Source organism: Phalacrocorax aristotelis, chromosome 1 (genome assembly GCF_949628215.1).
Source record: "Phalacrocorax aristotelis chromosome 1, bGulAri2.1, whole genome shotgun sequence".
NCBI classification, from domain to species: Eukaryota; Metazoa; Chordata; class Aves; order Suliformes; family Phalacrocoracidae; genus Phalacrocorax; species Phalacrocorax aristotelis.
Genome location: NC_134276.1, coordinates 58,802,697 through 58,822,728, shown reverse-complemented (window position 1 = coordinate 58,822,728; position 20,032 = coordinate 58,802,697). Strand labels below are relative to the sequence as shown.

Here is a 20,032-nt window from a genome sequence, read left to right as displayed (position 1 = left end):
TTTAGAGCAATCATCTTTCTGCTCTCCAGGGACAAATCTCTTTGAAGGAAACCCTGGTAAGAAAGCTGTGACTGAAAGAGATATGCTACGCCTTTCATTTATTTCATGCCAGCAATCAAGCAAATCCGGCAACTTAAAAAAAAAAAACAACACACAAACTCCAAAAAGTTTACATGTGCTAAAAAGAAAAAAAAAAAAGCCGCCAAATCACAAAAGGTAAGGCCTACTGCACTCAAGCTCCCGCTCTGAAAATAAACTTCTGTTTATTCAAAACTTTCCCCGGCGGTTCACGCCTGTTTGAGGCCGACGATAGGAAAGAGCGGGGAACGCTTGGTGCCGAAAGCGGCCAAGCTTCCAGCTCGGGCCGGGGCGAGGTGACGGGGGAGGCGTCAAGCGAGGCAGGCCGGAGCCGCCCCGGGTGCGAAGGCGGCGGGGCCGGCGGGCACCGGCGCCCGTTAGAGCCGCGCAGGGAACCCGGGGTGGCGGCACCGGCCGGGGGCGAGCGGGGACCCGGCTCCCACCGCCGCCCCGCCGGGGCCGCCCCGTTCTCCCCGAGCCGCCCCGGGGCCGAGGTGGGGAGAGAGCCGCGCTGCCCTTGCCCGTCCCCCCCGCGGCGGCGGCACCTCCCCGCCGCCCGCCCGCCCGGGATAAACCTTTCCTCAGGCCGTCCCTCCAACTCCGGCCCGTCACCAAGCCTCCCCTCAGGGTTCCCGCCCCGCCGCAGGGACGCCCGGGCGCGTCCCACCCGCCACCCGGCAACTCCCGTGGGGACGCCCCGCCGCCGGGGCCGGGGCCGGCTCCCGGCCCGGGGGCGAAACAAAAGGTACCAAGTTGAGTGGCCGCCCCTCGCCACCGCCCGGACTGCGCCCGGCCGCGGTGGCCCGGGGGAAGCGGGGGAGGGAAGGCGGTCTGGGCGCCGCTCGGCGCGGTGCCTCCCCGCGGATTACCCGCGGTGACGGGATTAAGCGGGACCGAGCAGCGCTCCGCGGGGTGTCCGCCGGGCAGCGCGGCCCCGCGGCTGTCACCGCCCGGGGGAGGGGGCGGCGGTGCCGTCCCTCCCGGCGGCCGGCTCCCCTCACGCCGCCCCGGCCGCCCCGCGGGCGGGTCCCCGGCCGCCTGCCCCGCAGCCCTCGCCGCGGTGCCCGGCGGGGTGGGGGCCACCCGCTGCCGCCGCTGCCACCGCTCCCGCCCGGCCCCATTGTTCGCCGTGCCGCCCTTACCGTGCGCGGGGCTGGGGCTGCGCGGGCTCCCGCGGGCTCTCCTCGCTGCGGCTTGGTGCAGGGGCAGTCGCGCTTGGCCGCCGGAGGTCCGAGCCATTAAAAGCTCCGCGGGGAGGAGAAGGAGAAGGCGGCGGGAGTGGTAGCGGCGGCAGCGGGGGGAGGAGGAGGAGGAGAAGGACAGCGGGGGGTTCGCAGGAGCAGGGTCGCCATATCCGGCTTTGCAGCGGGGGGAGCCCACCGGGCCGGGCGCTGAGGGGAAAGGGGGAAAGCGGCGGCGGAGGCGGGGGGAACCCTGCTGCCGCCTGCGGACCGGGGGAGCGGGAACTGGACGCCGCTCTGCCGCGGCTGCACCTCCCCTAACCCTGCCCCCTCCCGGAGGGGGAGCCGCCGGCGGGAGGAGGCGGCCGAGAGCCCCCTCCAGCGTTCACAGGCGGCGGCGGCAGCGGCGGCGGCTCGCTATGGCCGCCCGCCTCAGCGCTGCCGGCGGAGGGGGTAGCGGGGTGCCTGCCTCGGCGGGGCCGCCCGGTCGCAGGTACCTGGGCAGCCCCTCGGGATGAGGGGAGAAGGAGCAGAGACCACCGCCCTGCGCCGGTGCGGTGCCGGGGGGGTATCCAGATACCCCCCCCTTCCTCCTCCCTCTCCGCCTCCTCCCGGGCAGCGGGAGCGGGCAGCGCCCAGCTGGCCGCGGCGTGAGGGAAGGGTTAAACCAGGCTGCAGCCCCGGGGCGGTGGCGGGGCCTCCCTTCCCGCCTCCAGCTGCTGCCCCGGGGCAAGGGGGAGCACGGGCCCTGCGCCATCACCGCCCCTTTCCGAGGATTTTGGGGACCGTCCGAGGCGGGCGCTCTCAGGGGCGCGGTTGTCCGCTGCTGTCCTCGGAGGGGGAATCGGTTCACTCGCCGATTCCCTGAGGGGCAGCTGAGGGGCTGTTGAACTCGGTGGCCCGTTCGGGAGGAGCCGGGACGTTGCCTCAGCGGGGTCTGTGCAAACCCATTAATACCCCAGCCTTTCTGCTTTAGGAGGAGGCTTCAAGGAGTCCACGGAGAACAGATCAATGCTTGATTTTCCAAGAGGTATCCCTCCACACTCGGCATACTCCAAGTGCTTGCCTGAGGCGCCAGGGAAACTAAAGGAATAGGTGTATGGGTAGTGTATTCACATTTATGGTTACTGGTTAGTAACCTGTATTTTCTTCCTCGCTAGACAACCACAGATCACAGCACTGTAAAATTTAACAAGTGGTGGCATTCTGGGCTTCAAGGGCTGTCTCTCAAAACAGTCTCCACTCCAATAAGTGAGTAGAAAGGAGACCACCATGCAAAGGCAGGGGCTGGGGGTAATGCCTTTTCCAAGGACCCTGTACATTCCCTCAGAGAAGATTTGGAGGTATAGCAAAAGGCTGTCACGCCTAGGACCAGCATAGTCATCTGAGTACAGCAGCTCTTAAAACAGCACTATCCGCTGAAGTGTTAGGGTGTGCATCTCTGAGCCTTCTCCAGTCTTTCACACAGTGGTTTTTTCAGGAAGACTGGGTGGTGCACACGAATGATGCTGGAGAGATGCTTTGGATCTTTGAAGTTCTCTCAATGACCCAGTAGGGAGCAGTGAACTAGGTGTGTATGTATCAAGTAACCCTTCTGAGCACCTAGCATTTAAAGACCATTTGAGGACTCCAAATACTATCTCTAGTTTTTAATCTCTGGAGGAAAAATAAATTCTATGTGAACTCTATAAATATTTTTTTTTTCATCTAAGCCTTGGCCCTGCTTAATCTGCAAAAGACATATTCCTCTGCTGTCAACAGCAATGCCTGTATGCACAAACACCTCGCTACAAATATCTCAATCCATGTGCCAACCAACCTTGTGAGATAGAACTTAATTTCTTTGGTCAGCCCTGAAACCTTAACTGAAGTACACTTGTTACTGACTGAAAGGCTGGAAATTGCCTTTAGCTGTCAATACTTGATAAGATAGTGATTATTGTTATCTTCCCCCAGACTTTTTCCACACAAAATGCATGGCCTGTCTGTAGGAGATCAAGAAGAAAGATTAAGTTCTCATTCTGATGATACAGAAAAGAATTAGAATAATATTTCAGTAGGAAGGGACCTACAACAGCCATCTAGTCCAGCTGACCATATGAACTGCAGTTAAGAACACTGACATAATAAAAAAGATTGCCTTTTTCCAAATACCTATCAGCAGCTTTAGCTCTTACTTAAGGTGCAGTTAGGGTAAGAGCAGCACTGCAAGGGTCAATTGTAGCGTTTAGAATTCCCTGGTGCTTTTTATGTACACTTCCAGATCACTAATGCCTCATTCTCACCTAACAAAAGAGTTGTTGTAATCTACATCTAATGAGTGAGGTCATCTTCAATGCCTTCCAAGTTTGAGTGACCTTGAAACATTTCTCGGTACTGAACAGAAGTAACAGGTTGCCCTGCAGCTACTGATCATTTATTACTGACCTCCAAAAAGCAACAGTGAAATACTGTCTTGAATGGTATACTTACTGAAGCATCAAAGACGGTAATATGCTGGTCGTTTCTCCAGGAGCCACGGACAAACTTTCATGTCTTTATTTAGTTAACCCTTGATTCGTGAATCTTCTGAAGGTATCCAGGACAATAGGGACTGACATCTAAAAAGACGACTTTACTGCCTCTTGAAGTTTATCTAGCTGGTCATAAAGTCATCTTTCACCCACCCATTCCCATTAATGCTCTCTACAATTCTTAAGGAGTATTTTTTCTCTAAAACAGATTTCTCTCTTGTAAATTACACATGGGAGCAACTTGCGCTCTTCTGATGTGATCGCCAAAAAAAGCACTCGTCGCTGCTGTTAGTTTCCTGTCGTCTGTAGGGTTGCATTTCTTCCCTGTTGAACTAGATGGGGCATTTGTTGGGGCATCAAATAAACAGGAGAATTTGAGAGAAACAGCATTTGTTTTTGAAAAGTCACTGAAATTAGAAAAATTATTCTAGTTAGTTCACGTTTCTGAAAGAAAACTGATAAGCTTTGTCTGCATCCACTGACAAAGAAGAGGGGAGCTGGAACTGGATTTCAGATTAAGAAAGACTGAGCTGGCATGATCATTCATTTCTGCCTTACCTGATAAGAAAGAACCCAAGGGAAAAGAAGGGAAGGAGAGAAATATGTTAAAAGGGTTCTGTTGTCTTGAGAGACTGCCTCTCTGCACCTTCTGCCTTTTTGCCTGTTGGGAAAGAAATAGCAACCGGTACGATGGAATGCAAATACAGACTTCTGGAAAGTCTTTGCCTTTTACAGCTCTCGTATGCTGGGGTGATGTGTGGTTATTTTTTCATTGACATTTTCTCATATTTGTTGTGAGGTTCTAGAAGGTCTGTGTGTACGCAGGCAGGCAGTTATGGCAGAGTACCTGCAAATCCACATATTCACCTGCCATGTGGTAACTTGTTTGCCTATCTGTGTGCTCCGTCAAACTAAACTATTGGACTCAAAACCCAAGTAGCAGATGAAGTTATTTGGTCGGGTTTACACTAAGGTCAGGCTAGATTCTTCAGTGGTCCTTCTGGCCTTAAAATCTATGCCTCTTTTGTAAACTATTTTAAAATACGTGTTCAGTTCAGATGTTTTTCTGTGTTTTATTGAGGTGAGAAGGTAAGATGCTGCCCTAATCGAAATCTGTGTATTCCAGCTATGTCTTTTGTCTAGTAATTCTTTTTCATGAAACATTCCACAGATGTTTTCCCTGGAGCCTGAAATTTTGTTTCAAAGACCCTTTCAGCAGATACTTTCGTGCTAGATTTATCAGTGTGTTCTTGTATAAATGTAGTTTGGGGCTCAATATTGCAAACCTACAGCATTTGATTAGTCAGTCTTAGGCTCTCTCTCATCTGTTTTTATGTTACCTTGTGTTAACTCATCTGTTTTGCTAATTTCATTGCAAGAGCATGATAGAGTTATCCATCCAGTTCTTTCAGAATCATTTCACCATTATTTTTATGACACGTTTTGTAGCATACAGGCTTCCCACCCTTTCAGTGGTTTTTATTTGCAACATATTTTTATCCATATCTTCTCAAAATATTTTTACAGTCATCAGTTGTTACGATTATCATACCACTAGCTATTTTGGTAAGGTTACTAATGCTGAACTAATATGTCTTTCTTGCTTCAGAATGAAATGCCAAACTACAGCTAGAAGCAGTGGTAATTAACTGTTTTCATAATAGTGTATAATACTATCAGTAGACCATGTCTCAACTTTTGAGGCAAAAAACAAAGAAAGAACTCGAATATTTAGCCAGTTAGCAAAGGGGTCCATTTCCAGTCTCAAACTTCAGGATTTCCATGTGAAAGGAATACTCAGCCATCGAAAAGAAGCCGTTTAAGCATGTAGAGCCAGCCAATTAACAGATTTTGTTTACTGCCTGCTTGAAGTGTATAATATCATGAAATAAGAGAGAGCCTTTTAATGGTATATGCACAATTTTCCCAAGTCCTTAAAAATTTATATAAAGAGAGCTTTTGCATATCGAGCTGTTGGAACAAGACCCTCTCCCTAACCTCAGTATTAATACCATACAACATCACCTCTATTAGATGTCATCGTACTTACCTTGTACTGGCCAATGTATTTGCCTGTTTCAGGCCTAATGCATTTGTTACGTTAGCTGCATAGCTGTGCTAAGATGATCACCGGTGCAATAGTTAACAGATGAATCATCCCTGAAGCGTCAGACCTAAAAAGTTCACCTGAAATTCATGAACAATTTATACACCTCAAAACTACATAGATGGTGTCAACTTATACTTGCTTCATGCTTGCTTTTTCCCTTCTGCAAATCCAAGGAGAAAAAAAGGCTCAATTTTTAATTAACACTGAGGATTCCAAAGTGTTCATTAATGGGCAAAACTGTCAACTACTGCAATGTAAGTGAAAACATTAATAATAATTTATTATAATTATCTATAAAATAGTTATCAAATTACAAATACCAGAACCTTCAAGAAAATAGAAGGCAAGGAAAAATGCAGAGGTTTGTTAAAAAAGAAAGCAAACATCCATTTGCTAATCATATTCAGGTTTCTTCTCCTTGCGTCCATTGTCACCTTTTCTCCCAAAAGAAGGGAAAAAATAACACTGAATATCAGGACAAAATATGTATTCCATGCCAGTATTTCCATCAGAAACAATGTACCTCTTCTGTCAAAGTGAGAAGAGAGAAGTGGTAATGGAAAGAGAAAATATTCGCAGATATGTAAAGATTTCACATGTTGAGTAACAAATAAAAATAATACTAAAAAAAAAAGCTGCCGCCTTCATCAAGTGCCATCAAGCCTGCCGTGCAAGATGCAGTGTGTTGGGCAGGAATGAAAGCTCATAATCTCCCTCTTGAGTGTGGCTTTTAGAAAACAACCAACCACCCACATTAATATTCCAATAGTACTTTTGAGAAGAAAACCAAATGTGTTGTTTGAAATAGAAATGTGCCATTAGAATTCAGAGTTTACGGTAGAACTTCCAGCACTGTAGTTCGTTCTCTTCCAGTGCTTTTGTCAATTTGGACAGAGCACACTGTTCATCTGTTAAAAAAAAAAAAAAAGAAGAAAAAAGGCGATACTTTCCAGGAGGATGGTACAGCTAAATTAATTAACTGATTTTGAGACCATTTAACACCATGATGAAGAACCACCATTTAAGTACCTGGGCTGATATAATCAAATATCGTTTTAAAACAGACGAAAAAACGCCATTTCTGCAGCCCCTCAGAATTTATACTGTGAGTAAACACAGCTGAAACGAGTCCCCTTACAAATATGAAAATGAGAAGAATATAGAACATTAAGCATGGCTTTTAGCATTATCAGACTTAAAGAAAGATTCCCATGAAAATAATAACCCTCTTGCTCTCCTCTCCCCTCCACCAATATTTTTGCTGTGACCTCCTGCAAGGGAATACATCTGGAACATATCAGTGTGTCTGAATAAATCCTTCTGGGATAATCCCCACTTTAAAGTGGTGATGGTGGGAACCTTATCTAGTGCTCTATCGCATTCAGGATCTCTCACGGGTCCTTTCTAACTTCATGTTGGATAACAGAGGTTTGATTTTCACAACGGCTAGTTACAACAGGTGGCTTAATTACTGTCTTCTCCATTGTCATATTCTTCTGCTTTAATTTTTAGAACATCGAAATCTGGCTGGAGGGAGCAATTGTAAAACCTGTCAAAGCAAACATCAATTCAGTGTATGGTTTCGCTATTTCAGAATGCAGCCTCTGAAATGAGCCCGTTCCTAAATGTCACACCAGAAGCCGGGTCTTCTAAGAGTGGTAATTTATTTGCTTCCCATACGAGAAACAGCAGAGTGAAGAGAAACAAGACCTACCGAAATCTATTTTCTATCTAGGTTTAGTATCATTAATGAAATTCCTTCTTCCAAAGGGATCTGTGAAGGTTTCTGTTCAGAGAGTGAAAGGTATTAAATAATTTACAGGAATACTATTTCACTGTAGAAAGCCTAGCAAGATCTGCATAATTTATGTTTAATAAAATCAAATAATCAAATGATTAGAGGCTTGAAAAGCATTTATTTTCCTGCTTATTTTTCTCAGAAACAAAACTCCAATGAATGAAAACAACCTAACTGCTTTAAAAAGTGTAATTTAGACTAAAAATAAAATGAAGCATCATCTCTATTTTACTGATGAGAAAAATGATCTGCAAAGATATAGTCTGCTTTCTGCTGTAATCTACTTTCAAAACAGGAAGGAAAATTTTCCTTAAAGGTCAGGTAGATGAAGTCTATACTTTTTCTCCCATCAGCTCTTGTCAACTTGCTGACGATGACGGGCAGAACTGCTGGTCATGTTCTGCCCCATGTAAATGCACTGCTGGTCTCTCACCGTCAAAGATCCTATTTAACCTATTCTGCATCTGTAGCAACTTGGGCTCTGCCTGTGAGTTTTAAGTGTGAGTGATGAACGCTCTCCCGTTTCCTACGTTCTGATGCTGAAAGATGGACAGGGAAGAGTTTTTGTTTAGTCTTTTAATTTTTTGAGATGCAGGGTACTGGTACTGGTGAAGGTGGGCTGAATTTTTCCCATGCCCAGGTTTTTCTACCTAATATAATAATTCATAATTCATTACCACTGCTTCCAATTAGATAATTTTCCCACTCTTCTTAAGAAAAAAAGGTAAATCCCCTATGTCTGTTGTTACTAGTATTTTTTTGTTTCCTCAGTTTGTGGTCTGCATGTCATACATGTCCGCATTCCCTTCTGCATTACAATGCCCATAATATTTCAGTTTATTGTACAGTTTTCCACTTACAAATATGTTAAATGTTAGGTTCGCTGTTTGCTCTGACAGTGAAACACAGAATGCAATTGTTTCTAGTTTGTCAGTAATCTCTCGGATACATTTGTCCTTTAAAAATATCCTCATTTTCTGCTACCAAGAAGAAAAATTATCTCATTTTTTTAAATAGAAGATTTGAAAATGAACACGAACATAAGATATAACTGGGTTGAATTCACTCTGCTGAAATAGGCCAGGCTTAACCAGAATATATTTTAAAGCACCAAGAGTTTTAATAGTAGTCTGTACTAAATTTAACCAGTTCTTTATTATAAAGATGCCTATCATCTTGTCCTTTTAAATTCTGAAATGCATCCTTTTTCTTTGATATTTCTAACTGCTTTGCCACTGCCTGTTTAGTTTGTTCCCTCCACGGTCTCTCTGCAGTTGTTGACAGCACTGGGTACATCTGTACATCTGTACAGTGCCATGTCTCCCTCTGGCACTGGGGAGGAAATATTAATGCCTGTTTCCTGCTGTAATCTCTCCTTCTAAAGAGGCAGATCAGTAACAAAGGAGCTGCAGTTCTCGCAAAACTGCCCAAATATTAAAATGGTTTAATCTTCTACTAGGGAAAGCCAGAGTGTCTCCCCGCATGCCTTACTTTCTACTGCACTTTGATCCTTTGTGCAAGTTACTAAAATTCAGCATTTCAGCTTTGTGACCTTTGAATACCTGAAAAATCCATTAGCTCCTTCAAAACGGTGCAGAGAAAAAAAGGATAGAACATTTTATTCTGATTTTGCTTGATTATATATTTTTCCTTTCTCTTTTGTTCAGAATCCGCCTAACACTGAAGATAAGAAAACATTTTTTCCTCCTCAGGCCCCAAAGCAAGTGTCTACACAAATATTAGCACTGAGGTATGTTTTATGTGAAGTGATTTCTATTCCACTCAATCCTGTATGACCTGGGTGAAGAAGTATTCATATCTCACGAATCCCTGCATGAACACAGTAAAAAGATTCTAATCTGTATAAACAAAACTGGGGCAGGGGGAAGGTGAGAGTGTGCTGTAATGAGGGATGCGTACAAGTGGCCACGTGAAGCCTGATCAGAGAGCTGGGTGTTTAACAGGAGATACAGTAAGGGAGCCTGAGGGAAAGAGTACGAGAAATGGGACAAACGTAGAGCGATCCTTTCCCTAGCCGACTCCCCCAGCTTCTGGCAGCCGACGATTTATGGGCTTCTGGAGCAAGAAGTTTCCTCAGGAGCACCTTGCTTATTAACCATTCACAAACCTACCCTTAAAGAATTGATCAGATTATTTTTTTGACTTCCAGGCACATCCATCAGAAATTAGTGTCATGCTTTAATTGCAGCCTATGAAAAAATATTTCTTGTTGTTTTTAAACATCTAATACTTTATCTGGGTAGCCTTTGATCTTGCGTTAGGAGAAACAGCGAATTGTTCCCTCTTCACCTACTCCCCTACATTGTAACTCTGTCGGTATCTGTTCTACTTCCCTTAGAGCTGTCACCTTTTTCCAGTCTGAAGAGCCTTAACCTCTTTCGTCTCACCTCAGGTGGCTGCACTGCATACTTCTTAAACCTCTCACCTCTTTCTCAACCTTCCCAGTTCTGCTATATCCCTTTTCCAGCACCGGCATCAGGACTGCACACAAAGTCAAGGCAGAGGCGCGCAGGTGTTTGCACAGAACAGCCCTGGCAGTGGCAACTGCAGCACCGGCTGCTCAGCTCCCTCCCTAAGGAAGGAAGAGGAATTCTTGCAAGGAAAACTACCCTACAGTCATTCAGCATTGTCCTTTTTCCAACCAAAGTGATCGCTCTCTTCCACTATAATTACAGTATTACCAGAGAAATTTAGGTTTTCGGGGAAAATTAATTATGATTCTTCTTTAGATAATCCGATAAAAGCTTGCTGGCATTTTGAAGTTAGGGATGGTATTTCAGGATAAGGGCAAGAGGAAGTTTCAAGGTGTCTATGTCTCACAGTTTAGACACAAAGTCCATGTGATTTGTTGTCAAGAAGTTTATTTTTAAAATTTGTTTGAATTTTCAATGCACTTTTCATAAAGAAAAACAGTGGCAGCTGTGTTAAAGAAGAAAAAAAGACCTACAAAACACTCCAACTGACACCAGTCCATCTTTTCTATAGGACTAGCAAGGAGTCAGATTCCAGCAAACCAAACACTACAGACAAGATGGCTGAAAAATGAGCCAGGGCAAAAATTATCTACTGCACTTATATTAACACGTATTGAAACATTATTAAAGGTTTGTTTAGAAAATAGAAGTTACAGTGGGCAACTACTCAAGAGTTCTGTTTTATGCTCAGGCGTAAGAGTGATGAGAGGAGACCAGTTCCCAGCAGCTTGGTGGTTTGGGCTAGGCCATTTTATACATTGTTTGTTTTTTCCCAAGGGTCATAAATATGATGTGAAAAGATTTTAATAGCAATAAGGGCAAATGATATCCTTCCCTCCCCACACTCCAGTTATCCCTTTTCAACTTTCCACTTGAAATATATTTTCTTATCACACTCTGCTACCTCCAGCAGTGTCTTTAAGCTTTTACTCATTTTAAGGACAGGAATCCACACTTTATGTTAATGTAGAGCCTCAGGAGCTCATCCACACAGCTGCCGTTCCTGTTCACTTGCTCCCAGAGCCTGACAGGCAACCGGAATGAAACTCATTTCCTCCTTACCCTGCGGATGAGAAGTGGCATGTTCCAAAGACAGAGTTTGCCTTTGTAGCAGCAAGGAGAAAGTTGCTATAGTTGTCTCATTCTACAATGAGATGTGTATTTATGGGCATGTACTTTATTCAGAGTTTTTAATAATGGGAGAGACGGGGATAGGGAGAAGACCTGGTGAAACCTGTATCAATTTCACACTCCCCCTTTTCTGTTTTCTTCCTCTAGGTAGTTCTTGAGACAAACTACCTACTCTGTGCACACGTTTCCAGTAAGCAGAAGTTACAGTTTAACACTCTCCCTATAAAATGGTCCTATTAAGAAACATCCTCCCAAAAAGCTAGGGACTGTAAAGTATGAAACTTCCCTAGTGCAAGTGCCTGGCCTTCTAATATTCAATTGTATCGTCTCCATCTACTGGCCAGAAGCAGCTTTAGCTGGAGCACAGAACTGGTGAAGTATAACCACTGCATCCACATACTTCTTCATGCTAACTGTTGATAGGGCCTCATTTTAGCAGTTTTGGGGGTTTGGTGTTTATTTTGTTTGGGCTGGGGTTTTTTTTTCCCCTTTTCTTCCCCCCCAGGAATACCGATGCTGTTTAGACAAAACTCCCCAGTAAATCCGTCTCTTGCTATTTTATTCTCAGCTATTTCAAAATGGTGTCGTTGCACAATTTTACTTCAACTCATTCAGGCAACGTTAACTTCCACAATTCAAGATATTGTGTTATGATTATATTTTCTGCAGGTCTGAGTACAAAATGTGAGTTTTATTCTAAGCTTCTTTTCTTGGAAAATTAGCATTAGTTTTGAAGATAGTATATGATTAATTTTGATTAATTTACATCTAATCCAGTCACCTCAAGATAGGACTGTGCAGTTATTAAAGAAAAATGTTTTGTTAACAGCATATATTACATAAAAAACATACTTCACATATATTAAAAATATAACTTTCTGTTGCTACTTAGGTAAAAAGAAGTCACACTTTTAATGCAGAAATAGTAAGTTGAAGAAATATCCCCTTTCTTTTTTCCTCCTTCCTCACCCTCAAAAGACACTGGCCATCTGCAAAAGGGAATAAGCAGTGGGAATGGTGTTGGCAAAGTAACGACCTTCTGAGCGAAACTGACTGAAGTTAAACTTGTAACTGCACGTCAGTGACCGCTAACTCAGGAATACTTCGCTATTTACCCCTGCGTAACGGTCCCCTGGGGAGTGTCTGCCAACATGCATCATTCCCACTTTTCTGGAAGCAAATTCCAAAATTCCATTTCAGCAACCAGTATCACTCTTGTGGTTCCTCAGGAGAGCTTTGAACCTCCTCTGCTAGGAGGAACACATGACACCACATCCTCCAAAAAAAACCAAACACACACCCCTTACAGCGTTCACTGCTTACTGTTGAATTTTCAGTTTCTATTGCTAAATAGGTGAACCTGCACTACAAGTACTTGTGTGTGTCTACTGTTATATCAGCTTAAGTTATTCTTAAACCAAGAGTGGTACCAATACTAAACTCAAAAGACATTTTGATTTCACGGTTTAGCAGCTGCAAAAATTCCCTGCACCTGAAGTGAGGTCACGGGCAGCCTCTTGAGTGAGAAAGCAAAATCATAAAAATCAAAAGCAACTTGACCACACTAGGTCCTACCTTACCTTCTTGAAAGCATACAGAGACAATTACATCGCAGGTCTGAACTGGAATGACAGGACAGATCTGACAGAGATTGTAGAAACACTCTCCTCAGAGCAGAAATCGCTGTTTCTTGTCTCCAAACCCAAGAGGTGAATTTCACACTAACTCCAGCCTTCCAAGAGCGCTCGGAGATCATCACCCCAGGCTGATTTTCTAAACAGACTCAGAATAGCTGAGAGGCTATTTGGTTTCTTCTCTATCAGGTAATTAAAAGATCAGAGTTAATTCTGCAAGCAAAAATCTGTGAACATGTAACAAATGTAAAGACCAAACATTTGGGCCTCATGGGCTGTGAAGGAACAAGACACCGCCTTTGAAAAACAACTACTCTGATACAAAGAAGTTCTAAAACTCATGAGACAAACCTACATTTCTACTGGAAAATACCGTTACTGAGCTTAGCATTTTGTATTCAGATATGAAACACACAGCTCACTCATGTCCTAAATGGGTGTCCATTCCTCGTATCTCTTTTGAGTCAGAAAAGCTGCTGTAGAAACCTTTTCCCGAACTAAAAGCAAACTAAATTTAGGGCTTCTAGGGCTATAGCAGTGGGTAACATCTCCTGAACAAGGCTCCTGTGAAAGAGGAAAACTCATTCAGCAATGGCAAAGAGGCACCAACTCGGTGTTACACCTGTTAATAGTGTGTTAGTCTAAGGCTAACATAAATCAGAGAGAAATCTAACTTGATTACAAAGGGAGATATCGATTGAGGTGGCTTACACCCTCTGGAAATAAAAGCATCTTCTGAATCACACCTTTGCAAAGGGATTAAATAGCAGGTAATTTACCTGTCCCCATGGAACACCTCAAAAATTAGCAGAATCTCCTTCAGAACTGACAGGATGAGGCACAGCAGGGGGCCTGTCTTTTAGAGAAAGGTTATTTTTTTAAATTGGTTAATTCCAGCAGTAGGAAACAAAAATAATTTCAGGAAATCAAACTGTTTCCAAGTAGCCCCATGATAGTGCAACTACTGAGGCTATTCAGCGACCCATCAAACTGCCAATAATAAACACCACCCCAAAGAACCCGAGAGACTAAAAATCTCTCGTCTATCAGCACCAACTCAGATGGTGTCTCCTTTGGTCTCAGATACTCCCTTATGACAAAATCTATCATCATCTAGACACACCTGCTCTCCTTCACTGAACAGGGCTGCGGACAATTATTTATGTACAAACTTTGTTACCAATATCCAGCATCGGGTGAGATGAATCCCACGACTTTTATCCAATATTGAGCCCATACCTCTGAAATCTGAGCAGACGTTAAGCTGTCCTGTGAGATGTTCTTTCTCGAAGCAATACAAACATCTTCATGATAATCAGAAAAGGGGAAAGCACCTCTACTAGACAGAAGCTTAGATCCTATTTACTGCTTCTCAGAAGACAACAAATGCATTTCTTAGAATTTAAGAGACAATCAAGCCCCACGCATGTAAGCACAATGGGCTAACTTAGCAAGTAAGAGTGGACTGAATGATTAAATAGCAAGGGCCAAGGCTGCTCCAATGCACAGCAAAATCCTTCAGAGTTGAAAAAAAACACAGGGTGACAAATACCTGACTTCTGTATTACTTTTAATACCACCCTCATTGTATCTGGAAGACCCTGTGTATGCATGCACCCCTGCAGACACCACTAAGGCAAAAATAAGGCTCCAGTTCAAGAGCCCAAGGCAGCTGCGCACCCAGTACACAGATGCATACACAGAGTCATTAGGAAATTCACCTTCCTTAATTCTTTATTTCATTGAAAATTCCACCTGTGCAACCAGTCCGACTCTCACGCACGTACTCCGTACATGAGACTGAAAGATCTAGATGTGCAGAGAACAACAGACGACATTTGGCACAACAGCTGCCTTATGCTGGGGAATAGCAGCCCTTGCCCTCAGCATTCCTTTGAAGTCTCTGCAGAGAAAAAGCAATGACAGAATGCCGCAGCAGTACACAAGCCTCGTGTTGAAAACATGAAGTCAAGTCACTTTCTTACAGATTTTGCACAGGGTTCTCAGGGAGATCTTGTAGACAAAGCCAGGCAAAGGAGACTAGACATTTATCTGCATTAATATCTTTCATGAACAAGCTAGAGCCGCAAACAAAAAGCAAGTAATTTCACTTTCAGAACAGTAAAAACAGATGAGAGTTTAGACTGGAACTCACCTTAGCTTCGGGAGATGAGCTACTTTTCAAAGCTGTGTTCGTGAATCCTAGTTACTATTAGACGCTTAAATAAGCTAACGCAACTACAGTGCTGGGACATCACGTCCAAAGCGTGGGGAGTTTTCTAGTTGTTTTTTGTTGTTACTGAGTACAACTTTGAGCACTTTTACTCAGATGTCTGGGGTGGATTAGGTACCTCTTTGTTCTGCGCCACAGCAGAGCGCTGGTATTGTTTGCAGTGCGCTTTATGCTACGCTAGGTACATCTCTTACCAAATGCACAACTGGAGCTATACTCAGGAAAAATGGTTGAAATAAAGCCATGGCCCTTCCCAGATCAGTAACGCAGTTAGATTCCTTCAACTCCTTCCTAAGGATGACTGTTTATTTTTTGATAGCTGCAGATAAAGCTACTGTTCTACTATACCTTGTTTGGGCAAGAGTACTTCAGTGCTGTGGAAGATCAAGAATGCTTGACTGCTTAAAAAATTCTGTACTCCCGTAAGCCTCAGTTAAGGAACCTGAAAGGCTAAGATTAGCTATTCAGACAGCTTTTAAATAGGTGAAAAGGGGAGTGTGGAGCTTAAAAAAAGCCTGCCTGAGTTGAAAAAACACCACAGAAACTTTTGCATTAACTCTGACAAGTTCAGTGGGGAAAGGCAAGACGAGACCTCCAGGTGCTCCCTGGAACTGACCTACCTGTCAGGCTGGCAGTGCCCAGTGCCTAACCCTGTGCCCTTTTCTTTGATAAAATGATTGGTAACAAGGTAGAAAGAAGCAACTGCCCAAAGTTGCTCTATGCTGGCTCTGGTGCACAGAGCAGCCCCATCTCCTGGTTCTATCTGTTCTCATTTACTTGGACTGAAAGGAAGAGAGCAACTAGAATGCTGCTCTCTCACACTACAGAGAGCCAAAGGTGATGCTGTTTCAGGGAAATATCAAATGTACTACTATTTTCTCCACATCATGGTAATCCAAAGAAGGGAAAAGAAAAAAATTCTAAGGCTGATGCTTTAGAAGTACAAAACACAAGCTGCAAGGAAAAACTTAAATGTTTTAGACTGAGAGGAAATTCAAATAAAGGATACTTTAAAAAATCAACAGGGAAGATGAAAGATATGAAATACCCCAATTTTTATAGTCAGGACCAGTGCTTGAGAAAACTGACCTGACTTACCAGTTCTCTCTCAGTACTGGTATCTAATCCTTAACAGTTCATTTTCCAGATGTAGGAATGCTTGAATTTCTGCAAATACCAGATTAACAGTATTTAACCAAGTGGAAACTGGAGCAGTAGACACTTTGTTATGCTGTTTCAGCTGGCTCTAGACAAATTACAGCATCGACCCATACAGTTAGGGCAGCCCATGTCACAAACACTTGGATCTAACAGTCCCAGGCAGTTTTTGATACACCTCACTCTGTACTGGGTGTTTTTTGAAACATTTTTGAAGACAAAACTAAGGTTATTCTTTAGTAAGAGGAGAATTTATTAAATGTAAAGTTCTACCTTTTCTTATTGTAAAGGAAGAAAACTTACACCCTTACATTTAAGAGACTATCGAGATTGACTTGAAGAACACTTCAGTAAACAACTGCAGTTTTTAAAGATCGATGCACATACTAACATCTTCAAAGTAACAGTGTGAAAACTTCACTCGCCTTTGTTAGAAATCAGATACCCCGTGCTTACGTTTGCCAGTGTGTTAGCTGGGAAATGATGTATTGCTCGTGTAGTGCCAAGGAGACCTGAAAAGTTTTTTTGATTCTGCCAGGTCAGGCGAGCAGCCACCCGACTGCTTTAAGGCCGACACAGACTACTCTAACAGTATCGCTGGCTGCCGGATCATGTTGCGCATTTGCAGCTGGAACAACACTACATTTTAAAAGGTTATGAAATGCAATTGCATCTGAACACGGAACACATTTTTAAGTCAAGGTATTTAAATTTACTGTCATAAAAGGAATGCCATTGAGTTTCCATTCTACACACTTGGGTGAAAATTTTGTTAAAAAGTCAAGAAACAAAACCGCGTAAAATCTGCAATAGGCAACAATATACAGAGTTTCAAATATAAAATCATGACTTGTATAGTTTGTTACTCGCATCTTTTCACAAGAGGAAATTAAAAGAACCACACATCACTGAACTTCTACACAAGCTTCTTGTGTTTCAATGTCATTTATTGAGGAGTGAATGAGATACTGTCAGACATGCCAAAGAGACTTCACATTCAAGGGCTGGAAGCTGAACAGCTTTCCTCATTGAGTCACTGTACAAGTTGGTTTTGGGAATCTGAAAGTGCGATCAATGAGGTCTTCATGCTCGATGTTTGTCTTCAGTTTTTCATCTTTTGATCTACTAACTTGTTGGGCAGAAGGACGCTTTCTACCCTACAAAGACTCACACTCCAATTAATACAATTAACACTAGATGTAGAGAAACGTTTATCTGTTATAACGTACATCTACTGCTGAGTACAAGGTCTTAAAGCTGTTTCTTAATTCATTATGTCTAATGAGAAGATTCAACTTGTTTCCCTTTCGCCATCGTATGGATGGCTTATACCGTTAGAAAAATACTCTTCAGTGCTATTGTAGGGTTTACAGGAAACTTCTTCCGTGTTGTGGGATAGAAACCGATTTAAACACCGTTCTGAAAGAATGCTTCTTCCTGCTGCCACTGCCTGTAGGTTGCAGAAGAATGGCCTACACGCACTACAGTTCTGGTTTTACTCAAAAAAGAAACAAAAGAAACCTAAACAATAGGGTAAACGTTTATTTGGAGTTAGTTTTCTTGCAGATGATAATTAAGGCCCTTCAAGCAGAGTTCAGGAGCTCCTGTATGGCTGCCTGTTGATCTGCATTGAGCTGTGATATGCATTCTGTCCACAGTCCTCCAGATGTCTAGAAAACAAATGAGAAGTTGTCTTTATGCAGGCTGACAAGCTTCGAAGGCACACGCTAAACTTTCATATGTTTACGTTCACTAGGCTTCAGTTATACACAGTCCTACATAGGTTCAACTAGAGGTGCTCTAAAACGCTAAACAGAGGCAAGCTCCGGTTAAATAGCACCAGCGGAACTGGTTTGAAACTCCTGGGAACGCCCCATAACTAAGTGGGTCAAATGACAATTGATACCCTTAAGTTAACTGTAGCCTAACCGCTTGCTCTGTTTTGCACTGAAGTTAAAAGTTAAAAGTTCAGGCAAAACTGAACCTTACCTTAATGCGAGAGTATCCTTTGGGTGCTGGTGCACCAGTAACACATTCAGGGGAAGGGGGCACTGTGGTGACGGCATAACATGCTACATACACTAAGCGCGTACGTGCAAAATTCTGCTGCCAACACACGGCATTACTCTTTAGTGAAAGGAATGGTAAATTACTTCCCAGGGCAAAAAGAATCTCCTATCTAGAAATAGATGCTCGTACATAGCATCCATCCAGGTAAATGTAAACCCAGGCTTTCCTGCCCCTCAGTGTGCCTCATCTGTGCTACCACAGCCCTCGGCTGAGACATTATCTTCTGAAGTCACCATCCGTAGGGACTGGTTCTTATGGTAGTAGGAAACACTGAAAATTAAAAAAAGGCTGGGAGTATTTATCCACTTATCAAGAGAAGCTGGAAGCAACCGGCACGCAGCTTTCTTTAGAAGGACATTGATAGGAAAAAAAAATCGCAGGTGACTGGCTGTAGGTCTTTAGATTGGCTTTCGCAATAGCAGTACACTTGAAGTAAATGAAAAAGAATTGTTTTCATTTATACTTGGTATATTTTCTGTTCAGCTCTATTATAACGCCCTTTTCTCACACATTCCTTAAAAAAAAAAAGAAAATAAAAACAGATTCACAGAATCTAAAAGAATTCGAAAACAAATTCCTCCAGTCGAGTTTGGGTTGTGTTTTTAGTTTTAAATAATATTAGGCATTTTAGACTCTCAATGTATAATGGAGTATTGCAAAACTAAATGTGCTCTTCCAGCATTTCTGACACACATTTAAACTGATACGTTACACTGAAGTATTTCTGGTCTAGGGATACCTAAGCATAAGGAAAAAAGTTTATGTTTAATTCTAGCTATGACCATAATGTTACTCATGTCCGATGTTGGCACTGGAACAGCTTACTGAGATCATTTAAAAAGTCTTTCTTCTGGAGCATGGGAAGCAGCAGCAGACAGACTGTTAGCAACTACACAGGCTTTAAAGTTCCTACTATAGTATATAATATATTGACAGTGGTTTACTAAAGTCTATTATATGTGACAAAAGATAGGTACGCTAAAATTATAGTTTTAGAAAACTATGACCGTTAAGATTTTTCCCCCACAGCCTGAAGGTAAATCATTTAACTGATGTAGATGTCTGCTTTCCATCTTAAGTTTCTGTCATTCCTGGCCAAAACAAGACTTTGCTATACATAACTAATCTATACATGTACGTGCCATTTTATTATTAAAAGAAAATAATCAGCTAACCTTGAGCGCTTAAGGTAAACTGAACAAATACATCAGCATACCCTAATATAAAGTTCCATACACAGACTTCAAGTACTAACAGCAAGGATTTGTATCTGACAGCCAGAAGCTAGAGCAGCCACTTACACCACTTTCACTTTGAAACTTTGCTTGTTTTCTTTCTTTTTATGCGTTCAGAGTTTTAACATGTCATTTTCTACCAGACATATTGCATCTCACAGGCTGATACACTCATCCAAGTGAATCCTTTCCAAAATCAAATATTCCTAAAATTCTGGAACCTGAGTTTTGCCAAAGCGTGCCAGGTAGAAGGGACAATAATTGAACAGCTGCTGCTCCAAATCCTCTGTGCATTTTGATAAGCTATATGCTTGCCAGGCACACTAGTTTCTATCATTAAGTGCTGCAACTGTCACTTAAGTCCATCTGATAACATGTGGCCCTGGATCAGGTCCG

General features: G+C 43.2%; 2 protein-coding genes and 1 long non-coding RNA gene across 14 annotated transcripts in view; 1 reads left to right on the top strand and 2 right to left on the bottom strand.

Moving 5' to 3' along the window:
• Window positions 1-1,574, bottom strand: part of FARP1 (FERM, ARH/RhoGEF and pleckstrin domain protein 1) — a 225,672-nt gene extending 224,098 nt beyond the window's left edge. For 5 of the 9 annotated variants that reach the window (XM_075089861.1, XM_075089866.1, XM_075089869.1 and 2 more), the window contains exon 1: window positions 1,221-1,570. The gene's annotated coding sequence lies outside the window, so the exon portion shown is untranslated. Of the gene's footprint in view, window positions 1-1,220 lie in introns of all 9 variants that reach the window. The other 4 variants (XM_075089887.1, XM_075089889.1, XM_075089894.1 and 1 more) reach the window with 3 other exon arrangements.
• LOC142055838 (uncharacterized) lies at window positions 660-17,847 on the top strand. Of its 4 annotated transcripts, none has more exons than XR_012660100.1 (5): window positions 660-823; window positions 2,236-2,356; window positions 9,348-9,430; window positions 10,687-10,805; window positions 11,454-17,847. It is a non-coding gene; the product is annotated as an uncharacterized LOC142055838 (long non-coding RNA). The 4 variants fall into 4 exon arrangements; XR_012660083.1 differs by having other exon boundaries at window positions 2,236-2,362; XR_012660094.1 differs by having other exon boundaries at window positions 2,236-2,389.
• Window positions 17,848-17,857: 10 nt separating this feature from the next.
• IPO5 (importin 5) overlaps window positions 17,858-20,032 on the bottom strand; it is a 44,136-nt gene continuing 41,961 nt past the window's right edge. The window contains exon 26 of the mRNA XM_075089851.1: window positions 17,858-18,001. Within this exon, the coding sequence (XP_074945952.1) occupies window positions 17,915-18,001 (87 nt within the window). The 3' untranslated portion in view covers window positions 17,858-17,914. The remainder of the gene's footprint in view (window positions 18,002-20,032) is intronic.